Raw genomic sequence first — 25,236 nt, forward strand, 5'->3', positions numbered from 1 at the left:
CCGCAGACAGGGACTGCAGCCAAGAAATTAAAAGACGTTTGCTCCTTGGGAGGAAGGCTATGGTAAATCTTGACAGCATACTAAAAAGCAGAGTCATCACCCTGCCAACAAAAGTGCGTATAGTCAAGGCTATGGTTTTCCCAGTTGCAATGTATGGCTGTGAAAGTTGGACCATAAGGAAGGCTGAGCACCAAAGAATTGAGGCCTTTGAATTGTGGAGCTGGAGGATACTCCTGCGAGTCCCTTGGACCACAAGGTAATCAAACCGGTCAGTCCTAGAGGAGATCAACCCTGACTGCTCTTTAGAAGGCCAGATAGTGAAGATGAAACTCAAATACTCTGGTCACCTAATGAGAAGGAAGGACTCACTGGAGAAGAGCCTAATGCTGGGAACAATAGATGGCAAAAGAAGAAGGGGAAGGCAGAGAATGAGGTAGCTAGATGGAGTCACTGAAGCAGTGAGCATGAGCTTAAGTGAACTCTGAGGGATGATGGAGGACAGGAAGGCCTGGAGGAATGTTGTCCATGGGGTAACTTCGACTTCGCGACTAACAACAAGATGCTAGAAATGGGAGCTAAATGTAGGCAAAAGACTTTAATAGCACATTAAACACAGTAATTTCAAGCAACACATCATTGATGGAGAAGAGAATATTTATTTTTGCCACAAGCACTGTTTTCAAATATTTGTTATTTATTCTCTAATCTCTAATTGTATTAATCGTTATTTATATGTTTTAATTATTAATTATGCTGTGAGCCGCCCCGAGGCTTTGTTGCGATGGGGGCAGCATAGAAATGTTTTAAATAAATAAATATCTCAGGCCACTCCTACTATACAACTACAACCACATTAATTGGTAAGCTGGACGAGGGCAACCCAATAGGTTATCTAATGCCATGGCTGTATAATTAATTAGTCTAGACCATTGTTAGAGGAATGTATTCAAACACTGATACTCAGACAATTCTATCTCATTATTATTTGACCAGCTTGTTTCCAAACCCAATCCAAAGTTGCAAATGGTTTAAAGGATCACCCACTCCTGCATGTGATCCTACTCAGTTCTAGACATCTTTGGACAAGGATCTGGTCTATCATCCATGGTCAATAGGCATGGGGGACTGAGCCTTCTTGTGGAACCTGGCTTTGTTTCTTCCTGCTAACTGGTAAGAAGTTGGTCATTAGAAAGTTTTATTCCAATGAGTCTTCAGTGCAAATTGAATTGTTTCCCCAGCTAAGGTTATACTTGACTCCATGGGGTTTATTATGTTTTTCTTTTGATGCCATATAGTTTATTTTTATAATGCTGAAGTTTTTTGTTTAAATTCATGTTCTTATGGATTTTGATGATATAGTAGGTTTCAGGATGCCATTCAACCTTGTGAATCATATGTAGTGAAGATTTGTGGAACCATACATGGTAAATACGCATGACTTTCATATCCATAACAGAACATTTAAAATATTCTTTAGTTATAGCCCATCTTTCTGCCTGACAATGGCAGCTGAAAGTATGTGAAAATTAGCACATAATAAACAAAAGATTTATTTTTAAAAGATAATAGCAATGATGATGGAAAATGTCCATTACCTAGTCTAGCGATCCCTGACTTGGAGCTTTCCAAATGTTTTGGACCACAACTCTCCTCAGCCCTAGCCAAGGGGGCCAATAACCCCGGGGCAGCTGAGCTGAAGTTGTTTGAATGGTTTCATTCCTATGGCACACTGCTTTGAGCGCCTCTGCAGTGTTAACATTTGCCCACAGCCACCTGTAAGCAACCTTCCAACCACATGGCTTAGGATATAAATCACAGCTCTCTGTTGTTTGCAACTGAAGGAAATCTAAAAATTTATATCAGCTACAGAAAAGAATAACTACAAAGTGCCTGTATACCTCTATCCTGGCCAACAAAAATGACCAACATAGCACAACTTTCAGGAGAGTTATACGCTGGATTTCATCAGACCATGCCACACACCCTTCTCCAGAGCTTGGCATCCTGGACAATTATGCTCTTCATCCTATTACCTATTCTCATGTGGAAATAAGACCACCAAGCACAGTGGTGCTTGGGTTTTGTGTAAACAGGTGACGATCACGGGTGTGCTGGGGGGGGGGGGGGTGGGGGCAATCATGTCCCCCCCCCCCCCGAGCATGCCTGTGATCGCCTATGGCCACAATTGTGGTTGCATTCGTGCAGGGAAGATGGCTGCGATCATTCTGGGGGTGAAATGGCCACGAGTGAGCCAAGGTACCACAGCAAAGGCCTTTCAAGCCTTTGGGAAGGTATAACTGGCATCATGCCCCATGCAAAGCTATGTTCTGGGCCTTTGCTGAGCAAAGTTCACTAGATCACCATTCATGCAGCAAAGCTTTGACAGCCAAACAAAACAATAAGCAGTCAGGAAGCATGTTTAGTTTCGCTTTCCCAGCACAAGTGGGAGTTTAACAAAAGAGAAATGAAAGGAACTATTGCTGGATGCATCCATCACTCTGAGATTTTCAGAGCAAGGAAGTCTCAAGCAATAACACTGATCAGCCCTCTCTTTATCAATAAAAACACAGAATCGCACTCTCAGGAAAGGAGTCCCTCCTATGTCTTGCTCTACAGCTGAGAGACACTGGGAAATCCCAGAAAAACCATAAACTCTGTATTTAACAGCTCACCTTGTAGCTAGAGGCAACTAGGAATTCCATACAGACAATTTCACTAGTCTGCTCAATTTCTTTGCTTAGATACAGAGAAGGGAAAGTCTTTCTTCATGGAAATGATCCATTTCTCCTTTAGCAGTCTGTATGGCAGAATGCAATTTAATAAACTAGCACATGAAGAGGCTACTATCATACATTCCTGTGCTGTCTCCTTCCCCTCCATCAACACTGGAAGGCTAGTTAAGACCTCTTGTAGGCTAGTAATTTCTGTGGATTTAGGTTACATGTGTGAGTATGACTGCCCAGAAAGCAGATCTTATTACTCACTCACTGGAAAAGAGGGAGGGCGAATTTTGTTATTGGCTGGATTTAAAATAAAAGACACAAACCCCGGAGGGCCAAGTGACTGGGCTACTCTGTAGTTGCAAAGAGGATGCCTGACCATTGTTCTAGTAAATATAAATTGTTGTTTTAGTGTATAAGTGAGGCATGATTCCAGTTTCAATCTGGAGGGGAAAAATTCCTGTGCTCCAGGTATGAACATCTGGGAAATAATATCTTAATATGGCATTTCCACATAGACTATAAATAATTCCAAGGAAAATGTTTAAGGCAAAAGAAAAATGGAAAAAATCTTAAGTCAGCAAGGAATGCACTTTTCAGTCGATCATGTTCAGCAACAGAAAGGGACCAGTGAAGATCTCTGAGATATATTCTCTATATTAGCTTTCATTGACTGGTACAATTCTTTCATTATAAACTGGGGGCAACAGAATGTCCACAGGGGATCATTACCTATTTACTTTTCTGCTTCCCTGTATGGCAAAAATAGTTAAGAATGTAAACATTGATCTTACAAAAGTGTGATCGTCAGTGATGTCTAGATACAACAATTAGTGGAGAAAAACATATTGTTTATCTTGTGGACTGAACCTGACAGCATGCTTACTATACTGAAAGTTTAGGAATAAGGAAGACATGCTGAGCTCTATATGACTGCAGGGTACATCAATCAAAGTTTAGTGTAGGGCATTTACATGTATGCATTTGCTCTGGCCACCTAATGAGAAGGAAGGACTCATTGGAAAAGACCCTAATACTGGGAACAATTGAAGGAAAAAGGAAAGAGGATGGCAGAGGTTGAGGGGGGCTGGATGGGGTCACTAGGGAGGTGGGTGTGGGGTTGGGTGGACTCCGGGAGATGGTGGAGGATAGGAGAACCTGGAGGAATGTTGTCCATGGGGTTGTGAAGAGTCAGACATGATTTGGCAACTGAACAACGACATTCCATATGCTATCATGTGGAATGCTGACCAGCTTATTTCACTTGTGTACAGTGTTTTTATGGTAGAAAGTTAGGAATGTAGAAACTTGCCTTACAATGAACCAGGGTGCTGGTCCATCCAACCCCGTGCTATCATCCCTGATTGGCAGCAGATCTCCAAAGTTTCAAGGATTCCTTCCTAATCCTAAGCCAGGGATTGTACATGGGATCTTCTGCATGCCAAACATATGTTCTATCACTCAGTTACATCCTCACCCACTCATCACAATGACTCCTTAGAACAATTTATTCAGTGATCAGATTGAGTTACAACCAGGTTTACCCATATGCTTCTCTTCCCACAAACTACATTCTATACCAAATATCTTTCCTGTATTCTTACATTCAAGCCAGTCCTGTGCTGATAAGTAACACATGTTCTACTACATCCTTTCAATGATGTGAAATATGAATCATTTTTATAAACAAAATGGCATTTTTAAAATAAGAGATCCACTAACTGTATCATCTGTATCCAAGATCTACAGACAGGACATGAAAGATTAATCTTTGTGGCAAAGTGAAATGTGGCTGAACACATGAACCTGGCACACTAACAGGCCACCTATGTTTTTGTTGCTATCTTTCCCCAATAAAGCTTAATACACACAACAGAAAATTCTTAATTCCCAAATTTCTTAATGATCTAGAACCTTTATGAATATTTACAGTGTTCCTAGCCTTGTAACACTTCATATCATGGTCATGGCGGGGTTCATTCTCCAAGCATTTGGTTACAGTGTTAGGATTCAACAGAAAGTTAAGAAGTCCATAAACAAATGCAGACTTCCTTTACTTCACTTGTAAGCACGAAATCCAATATAAAAGAAATTGGGAAAGGGCTGGCAGCAACACATGAACATTGCCATCCTTTTTCCAAACTGTCACTTGTTGCTCAGGATCCATTTGTTTAGCTACTGAGAATATTCCTTACACACACCGTTAGTGACAGCTGCAACAGAGAAACGTAGGGTACCATCCTGTACTAGTTCTACACTAAGCAGACCAATTGAAATAAAAATTTAGCCAAGACTAACTCGAACCTCAATCAATGTTAATAGACTCTGCAGGGCTAGCACTGGCTAGTACCCATTTGCTCCTAAGACTCCACGGCTGCTCCAAAAGTACAGGAGCTGCATCAGTAAGATAGAGACTCCTCCAGTCATTTCCTCCACTGGCCCGAGCGTGACCTTTCTCCCTTCCCCCTCGGAGCGGAACTGACCCAACAGCAGTAGAGTAAGCAGTGGACGTTGACGCTCCACAGGCCGGCCAAGGCGGTAAGCAGGTGCACAGCTCCGACGGCGGCAAGGAAGAGCAGCGCGGCTTCGGGCGTCTCGGCGGTACCGCTGGCTCTCCTCAAAACCCAGGCGCAGGCACAGGGTCCCCAGAACCACAACCAGAGCGGATACAGCACGCAGAAGGGCAGCACCGTCCCCCATAACAGCCGCGACCGCCGCCGGTACGGAATCACGTCCTGCACCAGCTCGTCTGCCAGACCCGGTCCGGGACCGGCTGCCGCTGCCGCCATCCTGCTTCCGGGGACCGCCACCCGCCAACTCCTTCCACTTCCGGGGCAGGACGCTCCCGCCGCAGTCCGACCACGCATGCTCACTGCCCTTGTCTCTAAAGTGCGCATGCTCAACTGCGCCGCCGTGACCCTGAAACCAACGCTCACGTTCGCGAGAGGTAGCGATCCACGTGTCTTTCAGGGAAGCGACGGCGCAATTTCTTTGCGCACGCGCCCAAGCATGCTCTCCTCCTCTGCTGTCATGGCTGCTGGGACTGGAAGGAGGAACGGAATCGCTCAGGATCTTCGCTCGAGCATGCGCAGAAGAGGGAGAGAGCATGCGTGCTTGGGAAAGGAGGAAGCTGAGGTAGTCCTTCACGCCGCAGAAGCAGCATGTGAGTGTGGGTCTCTCAAGCCCTTCTCGGCACCCTCTTGTTTTTCTTGAGTGAGGGGAGGGAGTGTTGTCTCTGGACCTTTCTTAATTTGAAGCTGTCTCAGTAGAAAGATCTACTTTTAAATCAAACCATAATAAGAACCGTGAAAGATCAGAACATTAATCCTCCGCCAGTGTAGGACATGAGAACAGTAAGAACCTTTTCTAACGGTTGGCACCCGCGATTAGGAATTTGGAGGCATCTTGCCTCTGAATTGAGAGAGGAGAATGGGCAACTTACGGTCTTTATACTTATTGGACTACAGCTCCCATAATCCCTCACTGTTGGCCGTGCTAGTGCAGGCTGCTGGGAGTTGTACTCCAACAATTTGAATGGTCACAAATTGTGCACTCTGAGCGAGGTTGCATATAGCATCTCCAACGGCCAGAGGTTTTGGAAGCTGAAATTAAAAACACATGCAGCCCTCCAGACTGGAAGGCTGTTCTAGATTTGTCTTCCAAGGACTACATTCTTGTAGTGCTAAAACTCATTGGGATCGTGAATGGTTACCAGTTGCAAGGAGTATAAGCAAAAATAGTTTTTTCCGATTTGTTCCATTCTGTGTGTGTATATTCCAAGGATATGGCAAACACTAATGAAACCAATGTTTGGAATATGTGTTGTGTGCCTCAGAGCAAGGTCCATGTAGTCCAGCATTCTGTTCCCACAGTGGCTGACCAGCTTCCCATGGGAAACCCACAAGCAGGACCTCAGTGTAACAGCACCCTCCTGCCCATGTTCCCCAGCAACTTGTGTACATGGGCATACTGTCTCTGGTATTGGAGGTATTATGGAACCATCAGGACTAGTAGCCACGGTTAGCCTTTTTCTCCATGAATTTGCCCAGTCACCTTTTAAAATCCTCCAAATTGGTGGTCATCACTACATCTCATGAAAGTGACTTCCGTAGTTGAACTATGCTATGTGTGAAGAAGTCCTTCCTATTATCTGTCTTGAATCTCCCAGCAGGCAGTTTTATTGGATGACCTCAGGTTATAGTGATATGTGACAGGGAGAAAAAAAAATCCTCTTTATCCACATAATTCTATACACCTATATCATGTCTTCCCTTACTTGCCTTTTTCTGAAGGTTTACAATCCCAGTTGTAATCAGACCTTACAGGGGAAATGTTCTGTGTCTTTAATAGTTTAGTTGCCCTTTTGACAACTGTCCAGTATCTTTAGGGGTAGTGACCAGAATTGTACATGGTATTCTAAGTGTGGTCACACCATCACAGAATAGTAGAGTTGGAAGGGGCCAAAGGGCCATCGGGGCCAACCCCCTGCTCAGTGCAGGAGATAAACCATCCCTCTCAGTTGGCCACCCGGATGCATCTTGAATGCCTTTATTGTTGGAAAGCCCACAACTTCCCTAGGTAATTGGTTGCATTGTACTGCTTGAACCGTCAGGACATTTTTCCTAATATCTAACCAGAATCTAGATTTCTGTAACTTGCACCCATTATTCCATGTCCTCCACTCAGGGTTGATTGATAAGAGATCTGTCCTCCTCCTTTGTGGCAGCCTTTAGCAGTTTTAATTCCAATTCCTTTCCTAAATTTGCACGACACTCTTTATCTTTTTCACAGCTGCTGCACATTGGGTTGACCTTTTCATCAAGCTGTCCACCACAGCCCCAACATCTTTTTTGGTCAGTCACTGCCAGCTCAGATCCTATCTGCTTGTAACTGAAGCTATGATTCTTTTTTGTCCTAATACATGTTGCTTTATGATTACTTACATTGACCTTTAATGGTTGATGTAGGACAGAGTGTGATGTATGGGTACTTGGAAGGGAATTAGGGGATTTTAATAAATTATAAGCTTTTTTTTTTTTTTTTTTAAATCACGCTGTTTTTTCCTGGAATTCCATTTAGCATTAATCTGGACAAACCTGATGCTCCTGTCTCCATCCCAACAGGCAGGCAGCGTTGGAAGTGACTGCACGGCATTGCCGCAAAGAAGCAGAGCAGTATGGCCAATGCGTTGCTGCCAACCCTTCCTCTTGGCATCAGGACTGTCACCAGCTCAAACTTGACATGGCCAAGTGCACATCTTCCCAGTAAGTTTCTCAGGGAGAATGCCATTTGGCAAAGACCAAATGCTTCCATGTGGGAGAAACTTTGATAAATTTTAGGAAACCCATGTACAGCTAACTTTATACTGGACATGGAGTATGCGAAAACCCTTGCCAAGGTGAGTTGATTCACTCTCCCCTTCAACATGCATCTGGTCATGTCTAAATGGATTTAGGGTGCAATACTATGCATTTTTAGATTGGGAAAACATTCTACAACTTCCAGCATTTACCAGCTGGCATGTGCATGTTTACCTATGCATAAGCTTACATCTTTAACACATCTTTGTGTTGACGATGTACACTCAATCAGTGGCTTGAGTCGCTGTGCACTACTGGCTTGCTAGGTGAATAGAACAGTGTGTGAAGGAAGTGTGACCAAGCACAGGTAGAAAGCATATGCTAGCCAGGCCTTTCACTGTGGTCTGTGTCCTATATAAATTAGTCCTGAGCCTGCAGAAGGTCTATTGTCCTGGATTTTCCCAACAGCTAGAGAAAGCAGGATGAAAATACTTTTCTGTTATCATTGGTTCTTGGGCTTCCACATCCCCCATGGGGGTTGGAGAAGAACTGATTAGGCTTGAATTCAGAAGGACAGAAGCTCCAGAGTAGGAGAATGGAAAGAAGAAAGCAAAGAGCACACCTGCCCTAAAGCACAATAGGTGTGATGCATCCCTTAGTTCAATTGTTACAATCCCACCCATCCAAACAACACATCGCCTTCATGTTCCACCGCTACCACCAAATCTTTTTCCTTGTGTGTCATTTCTTTTTAAATTGTGAACCTAAAAGCAGGGACTGTCCAATTATTAATTCTGATAAGCTGCTGTATGAGTCTTTTGACTGATAGAAATGTTTGTTTATGAAATGATCATGAAATGAGAAAGACAGATGCCTTTGTTTGCCAGCCTTCTAGAAAGGACATACCATCTCTTGGTGAGCGGAGCACTTCTAAATTACAAGAAAGGCAGAGGTGTCATCCAAAAAATAAACAAAACCAGTGGAGTTGAGCTGGAAAGAAAGCCGGGAGAGGTTTATAGGCTCAGGGGAGTCCATGCTGAGAATTGGGGGAACTTGTCAAGGGACAGGAGTAAGTGGACAGAATGCATGACAAGAACCAAAGGAAGGATTCAGGTGGGGCATAGATTTGATTCTGAAGTTGTTTTTATGGTAATACTTAACATTTATAGGGTAAGTTCCATTGTTTAAAGCACCTCACCTTCATTATCTCAAGAATCCTCATCTTTAAAGTAGCTGAATGTGATCACCCTGACCAGATATGGGGGATAAGACAGAGCTAGTAACCTGCCTAAGTGCTGAATTCATGCCTGTAGTAAGATTTGAGTGGGACAGATCCTGGCTCACACTTTGAGCCACTACAGTGAAGTAGCTTGTCAGGAAAAGTTTCCATACCACCACTGGAAGCATCTCTCGCATCATTCTTGTCTGGCCAGATTTTTTTTTTTTTTTTTGGTTCTAAAGTTTTATTGTTTTCTACTCACTAAACAAATTAATTATTTTGGAGACTTCAAACATACTGTGTACAAAGTCTTATTTCTCTACAAATGCTATGTATTTTAGCCCATATTACAGTTCCGATTCTGTTACCATTGATAGAAAAAGTCTCATGTTTGGTAGTAAACTGTATCTTCTTTTTCCTTAAGAGCTAAAGTCAGTCTATCCATTTCTGCACAGTCCAATATCTTGTTCAAGATCAAATCTTCAGCCAGTAACTCTTCATTTCTCCAACACTGCACATATGCAATCTTTGCTGCTGGTATTACATGCAAAGTCAAATATAGACTTTGTTTATGGAGATCATCAGGGACAATGCCTAACAAATATATTTCTGGTTTAAACATTACAGATCTTTGCAACATTTCCCCAAGCCACCTAGATTTTAACCACTTAGACACCTGTGTGGTTTTCATTGCAGCCCGATCGTGCAGAAGATTCGCCACGATTGTGCTGAACCGTTCATTGCATTTGAACAGTGCCTTAAGCTAAACCAGGCTTCTGTGGCCAACTGCAGTGAACACGTCCAGCAGTTCCTGCTCTGTGCGGACAAGGTGAAGCTCGCCATGTAAGGTTGGTGTCTCCAAGCTGATATTCAATGGCGATTTGTGTGTGTGTGATTCATAGAAAGAGTGGGCTGTATTTGAAAGCAAGGGGTGATGTCGCTGTCACCTGCCTGCCTTTCACTAAGCTGATGTGACATCACGGAATGTTCCTGACAAAGAAAACAATCAAGTTACAGAAGGCTGAAAGTCAGTGTGGCTTTTGGTGAAAGTGGTGATCCAGTGTGACCTGGAGGATTCCCTCCCGTAGGAAGGGAGGGCCTATGTATCATGTGTTGGTTTGGGAAAATAAAGGCAACTGGAGTACTTGAGGCAAACTGGCAGGTAGGAAACCAACAGCAGGATGAGGAAATCTTCCAGTTCTTAGAGCTCAGAGAGACTGTGTAACATGGGTGGGAAACAAGTGAGGACAGCTGTAAATTCAAGTATGCAGTCTCTTGCTTACAGCTTCAGCATATCTGTCTTTGCCTTTCAAGAGACACTGTGGGGAAATGTTTTAACAGACTTTGGTTAATAGGATGTTTTATCTGGCCTACCAGGGTTCAGGTAAACTATTGGGAAATAGGTTTTGGACTGATAAGGGTGGGGCTGATAAAGCCTGTGGGCTACCGAACGGCTCTCCTGTCCCAGCATAGATCACTCAAATATATCAACAAAAACTGGCTGTGCAGTTGGCTGTGAGTGCAGTAGCATGTAAGAGAGTGAGCTTAGATGACCAGATTAGGTGCTGCTTGATTTGCAAGACTGATACAGGCTTATATGCCACCTCTTGCCTTGCAAATAAAAAAGCACCAGCAACAAGATAATTCCTATTTTGTTTCCTTGATGCATGTGGTCAGAAGACAGGGAGGGCAGCCCCTGCTGTGCTCCAGTTCCAGAGAGGGGGAAAGAGAGCAGATGATGAACTTTGGTGACAGAGTTGCCCTTAATTCTCCTGAAATTGGAATGGAATTTCTTGACTGGCCAATGCAGCTGGGCTCCCCTTGCCCTGGCTGCTCTTGGTAATAAGGGATAAAAGAGAGGACAGCCAGAGATCCTTTGGTGGTGATTCCTACCCATGGTTGGGTAAGTGTTTTTTGGCAAGCCCACTTTGCAGAATGCATGAAAGATAATGTCAGTTCTTTGTTATGCAGGCTGCAGTTCATAGGGCAGAGAAACGCAAAATGGGTGTCCCAGGAATCTGACCTTTGGCCATGCTGGCTGGGCTTACAGTAGTTGTCTGAAACATCTGGAGGGTACCAGGTTCCCTGCTGAAAGTATCACGGTGTCAGACTCTGGAACTGTGTAAGGACAATCTTGAAGTCAAATATTGAAACACCAAGCTCTTTCATTTGTGCTATATTCCCTCCCCTACCTCACCCTTTCTCTTCTCAGTCCAAAGCAGTGATCTTGTCAGTGTTGGCCGAGTTGTTTTCTGGAATGCCAGCGCAATTAAAGACCCCTGGAAGCACTACATATGAACTCAAGGTCTTATTGGGACACAGAAGTTCTTACCCTGCCCTGGATACCATTTGCCCAGCTGTGGCTGCTACTGTCTTGTCAGCTTGGCACATTGAAGGACAGCGTTTGATCGACAAGCCATGGAAGTTTGCATTGGTGTAACAGTAGCAGCTTGACTTGTTATCTGTGAAGCCGGAACTCCTTCTTGGAGTCTGCTGTATACATTTTGCTGGGCCTGGAGCTTACTAGACATGGTGCAATAAACTGCAGTCAGAGACCAAAGTAACATTTTCTGGCTTTTCAGTTTTAGTGGCCCCAGCATTTGCACCTGTAGAATCATGTCTCAGCTGTATTACAGTTTCTTGGGCAGACATGGAATGGAATCTAATGTTCTGCTCTTGGAACTTCTCTGCAAAATCTGTGAAGCTTTGGCATTTCAACCCCATGCTTAAATTAGCATTTTTCCTTGAACATGGGAATAAAATGAGAGACACAGCAATTATCTGTGGGTAACCCACTTATAGCCAATAGAGGGCACTGTCGTAACATGCACAGCCTTCTCAGTCACATCACTGTTTCTTGACTGCATTGCAAAACATAAAAATGGCATCACATATACAAAGTTACACCCATGTCTCCTCATATTAGTCAGTCCAGAGTAATTGACACCCTCTGGATGGATTAGAATCCACACTGGATCTATAACCATCCCTTAACAAGAGGAAGCAATCCACCCTTTGGGGGCTTTTTAATCATAGTTTTCTTCAGGCAGAGCTAGTAAACCCATGTCTGGACTGTACCAGTGAAGAGTGTGGATGTATACAGAGCTGGTGTGTCAACATCACCACATGAGCCCTTACCTGAAGTGAACCCCTGGTGTGGTACAGGCCACAAGCAGGCCACCATTTCTGTCGACCCCTCCCATTTATTTATTTTTAAATACAGAAAAAAGACATTAATACAGGCACATCACAACATCAATAATATAATGTACAAAAGCCCAACTAATAAATGAAAAATGGCCTCTTCTGTGAGGCCAAACCATGCTTAAAGAACATCAAGGGGTGGTTGATCTGAGTCAATTGATCCTGTCTATGAGGGAATGTGATTGCTTGATGTAGGTGTGGAGGAACAAGCAGGGTTAATTTACAGTAATGAAAGAATCCCCTTGCATTAGAGCAAAGACGCAGAACCTCAGTTCTGGGGACCAAAGCTGCCCTCCAGGGTCATGCCCCTCACCTGCCTTTCCACCTTTTCCACAAACTGATTGATTGGAGGTTTCCATGCAGTTTTTCCACTTCTACTAGAAGGCTGAAAAAACTCTCCTAAGATTTAATTGCTGGCAGTAAGTAAAGTTTTATGCTAAAATAGGGTGGTGCTTTTTTTCTACCTTTTGACCATTTGGCACCACCTCTTTTGCCATCAGTCCTGCCAACCACCAGAATACAGCTCTTGAATGATTCTCTGGATTTGAAAGAGATCCTGCATCCTGCCTTAGGGTTAATAGCCCAGTCCACAGAATATTAGTTGCAACATCCTGTTAACTTAAGGAAGCCATAACTAGTTTGTTTTGTGCCTTTGAATTTAAAGGGGTATAGGTACAAATAATTTCTGGACAGAGGCTGTTAGTGTGTTTGAAAAGGCCATACAGCAGTGATCTATGGGCTATAAGTTGCTTAGGCTCTGGGCCATTGTTTCACCTCTGTTTCCTCCTCTGTGTAATGGTATGCTCTTGTTTCCCCAGAGAGATTGCATGAAAGCTAATTATTTGAAATGGACAGTGGGGTCCTTGGGCAGGAGTGTGAAGGGCAATTCATTTGTTTCATTTTTTGCTGTGCTTGTTGATTCCTCCCTTCGCAATACAACTCCCTGATTCATGAAGTCACAACTGGTGGAGAAGAAAACTATCCAACCATTGCTCCACCAGGTTGTGGTTGTTGGCACCAGCCAAGCAGAACTTACATGCCAAGCTGGCACAGAAGAGAACAAACAGTTCATCCACTGCCTTTTATTCCTCATCCGGAAAAATGTCCTCATTTTAAACCTTACTTCTCACTCGCTATTGAGAATACCTATTAATCGGCAGTGTGGCCTTTGGTGTTGGTAATCTCCTCGGGGGAGTTAGAATGCTGCTCTCAAATGGGTGAAGGACGGTGGAGGGACTGCATTCCTTTCATGCACACATACATAGTTTTGATTGGCTTATGTCCAGCCAGAAACAAGATGGACATGAAAGAGGGTGAATGCAGGAGTTGTGCAGAGTAAAGAAACCCTTCAAGAGTTGACATGTTGTCCAAAAATATAGCTTATTGTGCATTTGGAGTCCATTTCAGTCTTATCCAGAGAACAATCCTTTTCCAGTAGTGAAGTATTGGGTGCTTCAACCTCCATGAATTTCAGGTTCTTGACAAGAAGGAGGTCCCATATGAAGGCATCATGTTCTCCAGAAGATCTGAAGTGGAAGTGCCCACATCCTGTGTCATCGTATGTCTGTAGGAAAGGTGGTGGTGGGCACAGGGGTCATGTGTGAACTCAGGGTTTGCTGCTGGTTTGATCCCCCCACCCAGCAACCTGCTTTCTGAGGGCCCTTCCCTGTACTGGTAGGCCATAGTGGGTTTTCCCCACTGTGCAATCAGTCACACTGGAGTGATCAGTGACCAGTGCTTTGTTGCTTCCATTTTAAGTTTCCCATGGTGCTGCTGGTGAAGTATCATGCCTGGATGTTGTGAGGAATAATGACTTCAGTGGTGGTGATTGCATTTGTGTCCTGCTTATGGACTTCCCACAGGCAGCTGTTCGGTTGCTGAATGACTGGACTGAATGACCCTGGGGTCTATCCAGCAGGATTTCATGTTGGCTGCTGGGAAGGTCCTTTCAGTCTTCACTGGATGAGTAACAAACCTGTGGCCTTGTGTCACACTTTCTTCCCTTTAATCCATTTTTCCCTTTCTCTTTCTGTCTCTTTGGAAGAGAAAGGGAAAAATCATCGATTCCATATGTCACATATAGGAAGGGGATGTCCTTAATGCCTATGATAACTGCTGCCAGTCACCCCTTTTAACAAGTCATCCGCAGACTAGTTGTGTGATCTAGCACTGGAAAGGGGGCATGTAGCCTCTAATGACCAAATAATGAAATGTGATTCAAAAAAAAAGAGGAGCAAGAGGGAAGAAAGATGATGAAACCAAATTACTCTGCTTTCACTGCTCAGGCTGTGATGCTGCAAAAGGAGGCAGATGCCAGAATCCTACAAAACGAATGAATAACACAAGTGTGCATTTATTGGGCCAAAAATGGTGGTGTGAGAAGCATTGCAGGGCATAAGCTCATGATTTTGCAAGAAGCGGGTTGCTACTTTGTTCAGGATCAGCAAGAGCGGCTGCTCACTGGCACGTTTCTGTCTGGAAGTTCCTGCATTCTTACAAGGGCTGCTGAGGTTGAACTACTGACTCACAGGCAGCTGCGTGAGGCCCCAGGAGTTGTGCCTCTGCATCATTTGTGACACTGGCCCATATCCAAATGCTGCTGCCCAGAGAGATTGTGTCAGTTCAACCTAGGAAAGGTAGGCATGTCACCCTCTGGTGCAAAGGTGCAGGGTAGCCTTCTTGGTCCTATGCGGCTGAGTTTAGCCTTGGACAGAAGTAGCAGCCATGCAGAAGTTCTATGCACACGTAGCCAGAATGGCCTAAGTAGGCCCAATTCATTGGTGGGTCGGTGTTCATGAAACAGTGGGAGCAGGCAGAAAAGAAAATATTCTTGTGTCGTTTGGAAACATGACTGCCAAGGAGTCACTTTAAAAACCTGTGTTCTGGCTCCTTCATGCAACCAGCAACTTTGGCCTGTGGAAGCTCCTGTGATCTTTGCCTGTTGGTTTCTACAGCAACAGTTTCTGTGGCGTGAGGCAGCGTGTGCCCCGTCAGTGACAATTGAGTTGACAACTCACAAGTGGAAGCAGTCTCAAAGCAGGCAGCAGAAAGAGGTGTGCTTTTTTTCTTACCAGTTCCCTGGTGGGCTGCCATATGTGGACTGAGATTAGATGCTTTAGGCTAGCTTGCTCTTTTTATAACATGCCAGGTTAAAAGGCACACCTCTTTGCATTTTCATAGGATGGCTCACCCCAGTTTAATGTTATAGGCGATGGCGAGCACTAGGACAGGCTCTTTCTGGAATTTCATCTCTGCTTGGCTTCAGGGCCAAGCAGCTGAAAGCGCAGACAGTTAATCTTAGGCAGGTTTGGCATTTGATTTTTGTTGTTTAATTTCCAAATGTACATGCAAAAGACATCAGCACGACACAACATTGGATCACAATAGGCATGAACAAGTGAGGCTTTTTTTCAGCAGGCCTGATGTCTGGAGGGCAACCTTTGATGTGTACTTGCTGCACAGAAAGACTCTTCAAAACTCACTTTGTACCCCAAACCTAGTGCAAATGCCCCTGGGTGGGAGGAGCGATATAGACCTACAGAGAATGCACAATTTGTCTGGACGCTCTGCACATGCCATGTTAGTTTTTGTGTGGCTTGGACAGGATGATGTCTTGGTGTATTGTGCCAACACGGCCTTCAGCTTTAGCTACAGAGGAGGTTACAATCTTGCACCCAGTTTTCTATGCTCATTTCCATTTAAATCAGGGGTGTTCAACCACAGGTCCATGGCTCAGATCCATCCTGCTGGGATCTGTGGGTGTCCATCCTTCTTTCCTCAACTGCTGATTGTCTTGAATTGACAAGACTATCGGCTGATTTCCCAGTTTTCCTCATTCTGAAATGTCTAAATGCCTCTCTCTCATGCCTAGGTACTGGCTGTAAGAGCTGTCAGCTAAGGAACTTTGGTCCTGCCCTTCTGCCTTCAGCCCTGCCCATTCTCAGTATGTAGCCTGAGAGCTGCTCTGAAATGCAATGCAGCCCTCAGAGTAAGACAGGTTACTCAGAGTAAGACCCCTGATTTAATTCAGTGGTCCAGTCCAGTAGAAGCAGGTTGCCACCCCCACTTTAAGAAGCATATGAACTGAAAAGAGAACAAAGAGGTGATGATAGTGATACAATGTAATGCTCAGTTCTGGACCATTGGGGCTTGGCGCACACCTCGGCAATGGCTGCCATGAGCAGGGCTTCCCCATTTATAAGATGGCCGCCATGGTGGGTATAATATTCATGTCCCAGAATGCAAAGTGGTGAGGCCAAAGCAAAAGCAAAGCCTTACTCAAGAACCCAAGTCCAAGGCATAGGTGGGGTGTGACCTCCAAAACAAAATACGTCAACTCTTCTGACTCCAAATAAAGATTATGCCAGAGGACAGTGCTTTGCTTTGCAGCCTGACCATTAGGGGAAAAAATTTAAAACATTCTCTAAAAATCAAATGAAGATCAGGAATGGCAGGAAGCCTGGCAGATGCCAAGCAAAGGTGTCTGTGGACACCATGATGGACACCTCAACTATAATATTACTAGTAAGATCAGTAATATTATTAGTAATATTGATGATCAATAACATGGTAAATGCCTGAATCTTCACACAGTGGTTTTAAAAATTAAAAAGAGATCAGATTTCCTAGCAACATTAGGAAAGGGCCAAAATGGATAGCATTCAGTTGGCTGTTAATCCTGCCTGTCTCTTCAGTGACAAGGTCAGGGTCACCAGCCACCTGAACAACATGGCTCAGAGCCACCTTTCCCCTTCCTGGTGCTCTCCAGATGTTCTGGACTCCATCTCCCAGGATTCGTGACCACTGACCATGCTGGCTTGGGCTGGAGTCCAAAAACATTTCAAAGGCATCAGGTTGGGGAAAATCTATGAGCTCTCCCCCACACTGGTTAGATCTCCTGGTTAAACATGACTTTGGATGTGTGTGGCTTATGAACACGGGTGCATATATGCAGCATCTACATTGATCAAATTGCTTTGTCTGCTTGCATACTGAGACCAATTTTCTATATCCTGGCTACCCTAACGAAACAGCGAATAGTTACAGGTGAAACCCTTCACCCCATTAGATACTTTTAGGCTATACCTATTTACCTGGAAGTAGTGGTGTAGTGGAGTCAGGACCCTCAGGGATGCCACACTGTACTATTTATATTAGCAGGGTTAATGATATCTGCTGCTCAGTCCTGATTCCCTGTTCCCTCTAAGTTTACCTGTAATTCTCAGAGTAGCTGGGGTGGGAACAGGAAAGGAAATGAATTTTGATCAGCAGCAATATTTCCTGCTGCAACGAAAAGGGTTTGAGGATGTCCTTGTCTTGAATGGGCAATGAAGACCCATTTACTTTATAAAACACCAGCTCATAGTGGAGATGAAAACTACTAGAACTGGTTTGTACTACTACTACTACTACTACTACTACTACTACTACTACTACTAATCTACTAAACTACTAGAACATGGATCATGGCAGCTGCCTGGAATTTTGGACTCTCATTTGGTGTGTGGTTAGTAAGACTGCCATGATGAGTGCCTTTACTTCAAAATTTATGACCATTTTAGTCCCTGGGTGTAAGCCCACCTCATTGGGTCTTATTTCTGAGTAGATATACAGCACTATATAGGATTGTGCTTTAAGATGACTAGGGGAAGCATTTAAGGATTGAGGTTGTGTTCCACCCTGCAATATAGTTATGAATGACCTACACTATGTGGACAGTCTATTTGTAGATCAGTCCAGCAGACTCACATCAAAACAGGTTTTTCTCAGACTAGAGAATCTTTCTACATAATGTCCCCCACCATCAAAATGTATTAAAACAAGAGCTGATTACTTTATTTGAAGGATAGTCTTCCTCCACCCACATTTAACAGATTGCTTTTGCAGAAGGGCACCTGCTTCCACATCCCACCCACTCTTCATATATGATTGTCTTCTTTTCAACTCCATTTTGGAGTGTTGATCTGCACATTAACATAGATTATGTACACTTAGCTGCCATTAAGGGAATGCTGATGTTGGTTGCCAGCTTTGAAGGAAGTGGTCCGGTTTTGGAAAAGCCATGTCTATATAAAACCGGATTGCCTCCTGGCATATTCCAAATATTTACTTTGCACCGGCACATCACAGCCCATCAGTGATCAAAGGGCTTTATCTCACTTATTGGTTCAGGAAAGGGTAATGCAGGACATCAGACCTCTTTCAGCCTGTCCAAATACTATTTCAGAGAAGCTCTAAGGGACCATTTTCTAGTGCTCAGCGGGATCAAAGGCAAAAGGGGTGTGGGCCAAAAATGCCAGCATATTTTAGTTTAAAGCTGTTACTGCCAGTAACTAAGCCCCAGAAGAAGAATTTCAACCTTTTAGGATGGGGAAAAATTGCCCCAAAGCTGAGAAACCACCAATCAGTTTGGAATAAGGGAGCCCAGGAGGGCTGCATTATGATCCTCGGCCTGGGGTCCCGGCTGCCATGAACTGATCACAGGGCAGAAGAAGTGTATGATCTACTGGGAGCCCAGTGTCTTTTGTGTTTTTGATGAAAGGACCCAGATTGTGTGCTGCAATGGTGACAGAAGAGCTCTTATGAAGTCACAGTGCTACAATGACTATAGATGCGATCTCTGCCAATTATCAAATGGCTGATGGAAAGTGGGGCAGATTTCAAACAAGTGGAGGCATTCAGGAGTGACATGAATTTCAAGCATATTCACAGGGTAAAGACAGCACTCTCAAAAGACTATGGTTGAGTTATGCAGCACTCAGCTCAGTCCTAACACCGATGTCTTGAGGTGGGTACAGAATTCTGAATCTCCTTTTGGACAGGAAAGCATCACCCAACTTTGATAGCCAGCTTCCACATGTGGTGCAGAAATCACCCAAGACAGTCCACTGGCTTTCAGTGTTGCAGAGAGCTTGGGGTGGGAGTGAGAACTCTTGTCAGTGCTTGCTTAGGGTTGCAGCATTGCTGAGCTGAACTGAGAGAGATTTGTGAAAAACTATGAAGGATAAAGTGGGTGGAGATCCATGACAAAAGGCACTCAGTAGACCAAGGCCAGTCTTCATCTAGACCAGCCTGCTCCAATCTGGTGCTCTCCAGATGTGTTGGGCAACTTTGGTCATCCAATCAATGGCCATGTTGGCTGGGGACGATGACAACTCTGTTGGTTTATTTATGTTGATCCTTGGCCCAAATCAAGGCTCCTGGAGAGGCTTACAACCAATTGATAAAAGACAGTAGTTCCCATCTGGGGGACAGCAGGTGAGGAGGAGACTAATCTAGACTAGGGGTGGGAAACTTCTCCCATGCAAATATTGGATTACAGCTTTCATTAGTCATGTTTCTGGTGCTGATGGACATTGGACACCACAACATCTGGAGAGTCCCAGGTTGCCCACTTCTGATCAAGACCATCTCTTAGGTGTCCTTGGGATCTCTCAACTCTAAGACTATCTGTATTACAATCAAACTATTTTAGCAATCTTTCCCTGCCCATGAGAATTGTAGATCTATGATCTGGCAGTAAGCCTGAGCTGAGTTTTCTCTGCACATTCACCAAGCTAGAGTTCTCAGAATCTCCTTTGAGTGAGAGAACTATGACAATGTTATAAAAAGCAGTATAGCTTTCTAGTTGTAGTAGTACACTCCTACACTTAATTTCCTTAGAGGACTTGCTTCCCCATGACTAATCTTTGCTCTCTTGTATGTTGGCAAGTTCCTGAAAACCCAACTGTTAGTTTTTCCAATACTGAAGAAAATTAACAAGAAAATCAAAATTCAACTCTTATGAAAAACAGCATGAGAGCACTGGAAACCTTCTCCTTAACCAACAGCTAGATTTTCCACCTCCAGTGATGGTGTGTCAAACTAGCCTCTGTGTCCTACAGTTTTAAACACAGAAACACACTGCTATAAGTACAGCTACACAATGTGAAATTATCCATGTACAGGACATCAGGTGAAGGGTGAAGGAAAGGCAGTGTAGCAGTCCTCCAAGTTTTGATGGTCGGCACCCAGGAAGAATCAGCATGGAAAGACTGGACAGCCTCATTGCCTTTGCAGGGTCCAAAGATTTTTCACCCCCAGATAGGTCTTGCTCCTCCAGCCATTCCCACCTTCTAAGCTCAGAGTGGTGTGCCCTGGGTGGAAAAGGAGCCAAACATGCCCCCATGGTCAGGAGGTGAAGTAGGAACTTTGCATGGAGTAGAGCCGGTCAATGGGGTTGCCCACTCGGGTTTGCAGGAGGTTGGCTTCTGCTGCTGACAGCAGGCAGTCACCCAAGTGACCGATGGTGTCGCTGTCCATGTCGTGGAAGACACCTTCTGAATCTAGGACAGGGAAGCAGAGAATGAGAGAGAAAATGAGAAGGCAACATACTTTCCAGTTGAAGCACTGGACTTAATGGCCTTTTGCCCCTCTCCTTTAGATGCCTGCGTGTAATGCATGCAACTAACCAGAGCACACAACAACTCTCTCCCCTGCCTCTCCATGCTTTAACATGGCTGCAATAAGTTCAGGCGCATCACTGTTTGCAGCTCTATTTTTTTAAAAGACTAACTACTCTGAGCATATGCTTTTGAACTCATTTAAATCACAGCACTCACATGATTACAGGAATAAAATGGAGTTTGTCTCTATATCTGCCTCTTTGCAGGTGGTCATCGGGAGCCCTGGACTTTGGCTGTGAAGTCCAACCCTAGCTGTACCATTGGGTTGAAACAGCAATCATCCCATCCTCTGGGGAGAGAAACATGCCACAGAATCAGGAGATGTTCCTGATTGTTGTGGATCCTTAGGCACTGAGTATCAGTGGGCCCTCTGACCATCGGTGGGCCCTTGCACCAAAAATTGGTGGCCCCAGGGAGGGAAAAGCAATCGGCTTCTCTGTTGTCAGAGAAAGTGATGTTGGTAGCTTCAACCAAGCCCATAAGGAACAGAACTTTGGCTGCAAGGGAGAGAACCTAGAAGGGGAATGCCCAGGCCCAGCTTCTTCAGTACAGCTGATATTTGTTCACATTTACTTCTAGAAAACTGGATGACAGATAGTTTGCAGCAGCTTCCCCCAGCCTTGTGCCCTCCTCTGACTGGGTTGGAGTACAATTCTCATCATCCCCAATCCTCTGACCAAGTTGGGTGGAGATGATGGGTGCAGCACATCTTGACAGCACCAAGTTCGGGAAGGCTGGAATATGGGTATTTGACATCTATAGGAATGGACACTGGGGAGATGTGCTCACCATAGGGATGAAGATGGTCCCCTGGCAACTGGGGTGGAGTGAGCCCTTGCCGGTACAAGTCTGTGCTGTAGCTGTTCTGATCCAGGGGAAGCAGCTGCTGTTGGGCAATTCTGGAGTAGGGCACCATGAGTCCATCTATGCCGTGCACACTGGAGCCATCTGTGCAGTGATCGGCGAAGCAGAGCAAACCAAGAAGAATATGAAGCATATCAACAAATGTTTGGGAGTTAGCAGTAATCCTTCCTTAACATGAAAGAAAAAAGAGCTGGAGGACTGAAACCATCCTTCAAAAATGCATTTTGCCTGGTTCTTGTGGACTCTCTGAAGCAAGGGAGCAAGCCATGATGGAGAAAAGGTGGACATGGGTAATGCAACCTTCTGAACAGATTCTTCTCTAAAACAGAGGGCAAGTTCGAATGATCAAGCAGCCCACCGTGGTTTATTTAACTCACAGAGGGCTATGGTTTGCGCAAGCAGCCATTTTACATATCCAGGCCATGAATGCATGTTATATGAGCCCCACAAGAATGGGTTATTAGGATTATTCACAAGCTGGCCGCAACCCGAGAGCAACCCATAGGTGTTGGGTGGCTTGTTATCCATGCCAGCAACCCACCTGCACTGAGTTTGGATGACATGACAAGCCATGATCATGGCTTGTATATTCAAAAGTTACCCCACATGCACTGACATGTGCCAGAAACCACTGTGGCCAAAATAATTATGTGAACACAGCCAGAGAATGACTCAGTTCACATAGCAGCCCATGTTCAAAGACGAATGAGTATGGATTGCCACCAAATCATGTTGCTGAAATGTGGATTGTGGTGTTGTGTGAACCTAGTCATAGTTTACAAACCATGGTCTGTAAACCACAAACAACCCACAATTCAGAACCCAAACAGCAAACCACGGCTGCTCTGTTTTGAAAAAATAAAATATGACTGATTAACATGGACATGGAATGAAACAGACTTACCAATGAGCACAGGAGAAATTGACATGGACTCCAACTAGTGGGAGCTGCCCATCCCTAGGTCATCTCTCCTCAGGATGTTCTGGAGTGGCTGATGGCACTTCTTACCTTCACTGTCCTCATTGCTCTGCCTGCTGCTTCGTCCATTTCCCCTTCCTGCCCCAAGGCGGGGGTTTCCAAGCTGCTCCTGCTCCTGCTGCTGCTGCTGCTGCTGCTGCTGCCGGCGGGCTATCTTCTTCATCTGTAAGGAGGAGGATGGATGCTCCTGGGCAGGGGCGCAACAAAAGGGGGAAGGGAGAACACAGTCCCCCTCCTAAATGGGGGGAGGGGGACATCCAACCTCCCCAGCCAGGTGCACCTGCCCCTGTCTTATACATCCCTATTTCCTACGGCATGATGCTAGTCCCCACTGACTGCTAACTTGCCAGAAAAAAGGCACCCAAGCCTTTGCACAGTTTTAAAACTTCATATTCTGGAAAATGGCTACCACTTTCCTTTTTTTCTGTTTTTATCTTTCTCTGTTTTCTGTTTTTGCTGTAGTGCTGAATGGCCCTGAATGACTTCATCACAGGAAGAAATCAGTAAGTGTGGCCATGATGGTGAAAGGGAGGATGTCACTTGATGAGTTTCTACCTGGCACAGGAGTCCTGCTAGGAAAAATAAAAATGGCAGTCCTGCTTGGGAGAAAACAACAGCAAGAACAAAAGACTGTGTGTGTAAGGGGGTGGCGTACATGCACAAGAACTGAATTGTATTTAATTGTATTTATACTGTTCCTTTCTAAAAAAAAGTCTCAAGGCTCCTATGGCTATCAATATTTGAATAAGTTTAATTATTTTGGTCAAAATAACTGTGGGTGTTTTTCAAACAGCAGGACCATTTCAGTGTTGTGTATTTGTAATGGTATCAAGGTTTTGTATGATATGGAAGGTTTTTAGTTTACTTTTCTATTTATATATGGCCATTTTTAGTGGCTTATATCAGACTTCCCCAGATGTGTTTGGACTACAACTCCCATCAGCACTACAAACATGGCCCATGGTCTGGCATGATAGGAGCAATACTCCAAAACATCTGGCAAGTGCCATGTTGGAGAAGGAACTGTTCTTGTTACATAGAAACATAGAAAACAGAGTGAATCAGAAGGGGTCTCCCGGGCCATCTAGTCTGACCTCCGGCACCAGCCGGCTCCGCTCACGACATGCCCACCGTGTGGACGTCCAGCCTGTCCTTGAACATGCCTTGAGAATGGCATAGGAAGCTGGGGTGTGCATTGAAAATGAACAAGAACAACTTTGATTGAAACATGTCAGGACACGTACACAAAAACCCCTTCAATAAACCTTCTTCTAGAAACCTTTCTGTTCTTGGAGAATAAACCAACCTTTGGAGGGGCCAAGATAGTGTTGGATGCCAACTCCCATCAACCCCAGCTGGCCTGGTCAATGGTCAAGGAAGGATGGGGGTTATAGTCTGAGTGGTACTAGATCAGGGAAGGCAGAGCAAGAGGGCTGCAGGCTGTCCATGATTGGATAGGATGACCCAGGCTGCTCAGTTCAGTCTGGAGGAAAGGATGGTGAGCCGATGTTTTGAGGTGGAGGAAGCCTCTGTGTAGTGTTGGTTTGAAATGGACCTTGGTGAGGGTGCTGTTGTGGCATGGAAGGGGCTGCAGTGCTGGGTGGAAAAGAAACTCTCCTGGGCAGGAAAAGAAACATTTTTAGAGTAGGGGATTTGTGTTACTGACCGTCCTATAGCTGCAAGCGATGGGACCACTGGCAACCAGCGATGGTCTCCCCTCGACATCCACTGCTCCCCACATGTGTCAAAGGTACAAAGCTCTGAGGCTGCCACTCACCTTGGCCCTTTGATTCTGGAACCAGACCTGCACCACTCGAACGGTCAAGCCAGTTTCTGCTGCTAGCGTCTCCCTCACCTGCCCATTGTGAAGAGCACAAGAGGACTGGTTAAAAAGCTGAAAAGAAGTCCAGCACAGAAGTTGCCTAGAGTTCATGTCATACCTCAGCAATGTCCTTTGGGAGGCTGTAACATTCCCCAAAACTCAGTCAAGGGGGTTGGATTTGAATGGGCTCTTTTCTGGAGATGTGCTGTCTTTATCTCTGTTATCAGAAATTACTGGAAATACACTTCAAGTGTACCTCTGTCTGCCAGTGTAGGGACCACTGCAACTCATTCCCCCAGTGGTATGGGACTTTGAGCGGTAAAAGTAGATCTGATACTGCAATGACTTACTTATTTACTTACTTATTTAAAACTTTTATATGTCGTCCATTATGCATGGCATCTCAGGACTAATGACCCCATTACTCTGCTTTCTGTAGGATCATAACTTCTGCCTTTATTGCAGGGATGCTCCAAATGTTGGAGGGCCAAATGTTGCCCCCTTCCTTCCTTCCTTCCTTCCTTCCTTCCTTCCTTCCTTCCTTCCTTCTTTCTAATATTTATATGCCATCCTAATTCGCAAAAAGCCTCAGGATGGCTTACAACGTAATTTAGAGGTGTCTTTTTGCTATGAATAAGAGATAGATCAATGAATGATGAACAACAACAACAAATTGGATGGATG

The 25,236-nt window shown here is 44.7% G+C and overlaps 3 protein-coding genes across 8 annotated transcripts in view; 1 reads left to right on the forward strand and 2 right to left on the reverse strand.

Moving 5' to 3' along the window:
- ATP13A1 (ATPase 13A1) overlaps nucleotides 1-5,520 on the reverse strand; it is a 46,139-nt gene extending 40,619 nt beyond the window's left edge. For all 3 annotated transcript variants that reach the window (XR_006414835.1, XM_044431100.1, XM_044431099.1), the window contains exon 1: nucleotides 5,204-5,520. Coding sequence is in view for 2 of the 3 variants with exons in the window: in XM_044431100.1 (XP_044287035.1) it covers nucleotides 5,204-5,509 (306 nt within the window). In the remaining variant the exon portion in view is untranslated. The remainder of the gene's footprint in view (nucleotides 1-5,203) is intronic.
- Nucleotides 5,521-5,769: 249 nt separating this feature from the next.
- Nucleotides 5,770-23,467, forward strand: CHCHD5 (coiled-coil-helix-coiled-coil-helix domain containing 5). Of its 4 annotated transcripts, XM_044431240.1 has the most exons (6): nucleotides 5,770-5,883; nucleotides 7,844-7,984; nucleotides 9,936-10,087; nucleotides 11,211-11,361; nucleotides 11,452-22,041; nucleotides 23,193-23,467. In XM_044431240.1, coding segments are annotated over exons 1-3 (294 nt in total). In that variant the 5' UTR covers nucleotides 5,770-5,881; the 3' UTR covers nucleotide 10,087; nucleotides 11,211-11,361; nucleotides 11,452-22,041; nucleotides 23,193-23,467. The 4 variants fall into 4 exon arrangements, with proteins under 4 accessions (XP_044287175.1, XP_044287173.1, XP_044287172.1 ...); XM_044431238.1 differs by lacking the exon at nucleotides 11,211-11,361; XM_044431237.1 differs by lacking the exon at nucleotides 11,211-11,361 and having other exon boundaries at nucleotides 9,936-10,082.
- LOC123023932 (LIM homeobox transcription factor 1-alpha-like) overlaps nucleotides 20,613-25,236 on the reverse strand; it is a 67,197-nt gene continuing 62,573 nt past the window's right edge. The window contains exons 5-8 of the mRNA XM_044431070.1: nucleotides 24,508-24,585; nucleotides 22,761-22,893; nucleotides 21,677-21,835; nucleotides 20,613-20,767 (exon numbers count right to left, since the gene is read on the reverse strand). Coding sequence (XP_044287005.1) covers nucleotides 20,613-20,767; nucleotides 21,677-21,835; nucleotides 22,761-22,893; nucleotides 24,508-24,585 — 525 coding nt within the window. The remainder of the gene's footprint in view (nucleotides 20,768-21,676; nucleotides 21,836-22,760; nucleotides 22,894-24,507; nucleotides 24,586-25,236) is intronic.

This window comes from Varanus komodoensis, unplaced genomic scaffold (assembly GCF_004798865.1).
Source record: "Varanus komodoensis strain SLA01 unplaced genomic scaffold, ASM479886v1 scaffold22, whole genome shotgun sequence".
Classification (NCBI taxonomy): domain Eukaryota; kingdom Metazoa; phylum Chordata; class Lepidosauria; order Squamata; family Varanidae; genus Varanus; species Varanus komodoensis.

Coding starts and splice junctions, on each gene's coding strand:
- CHCHD5 (XM_044431237.1), top strand. Junction 7,985..9,935: donor GCCAAGTGCACATCTTCCCA/GTAAGTTTCTCA, acceptor TTTTCATTGCAG/CCCGATCGTGCAGAAGATTC.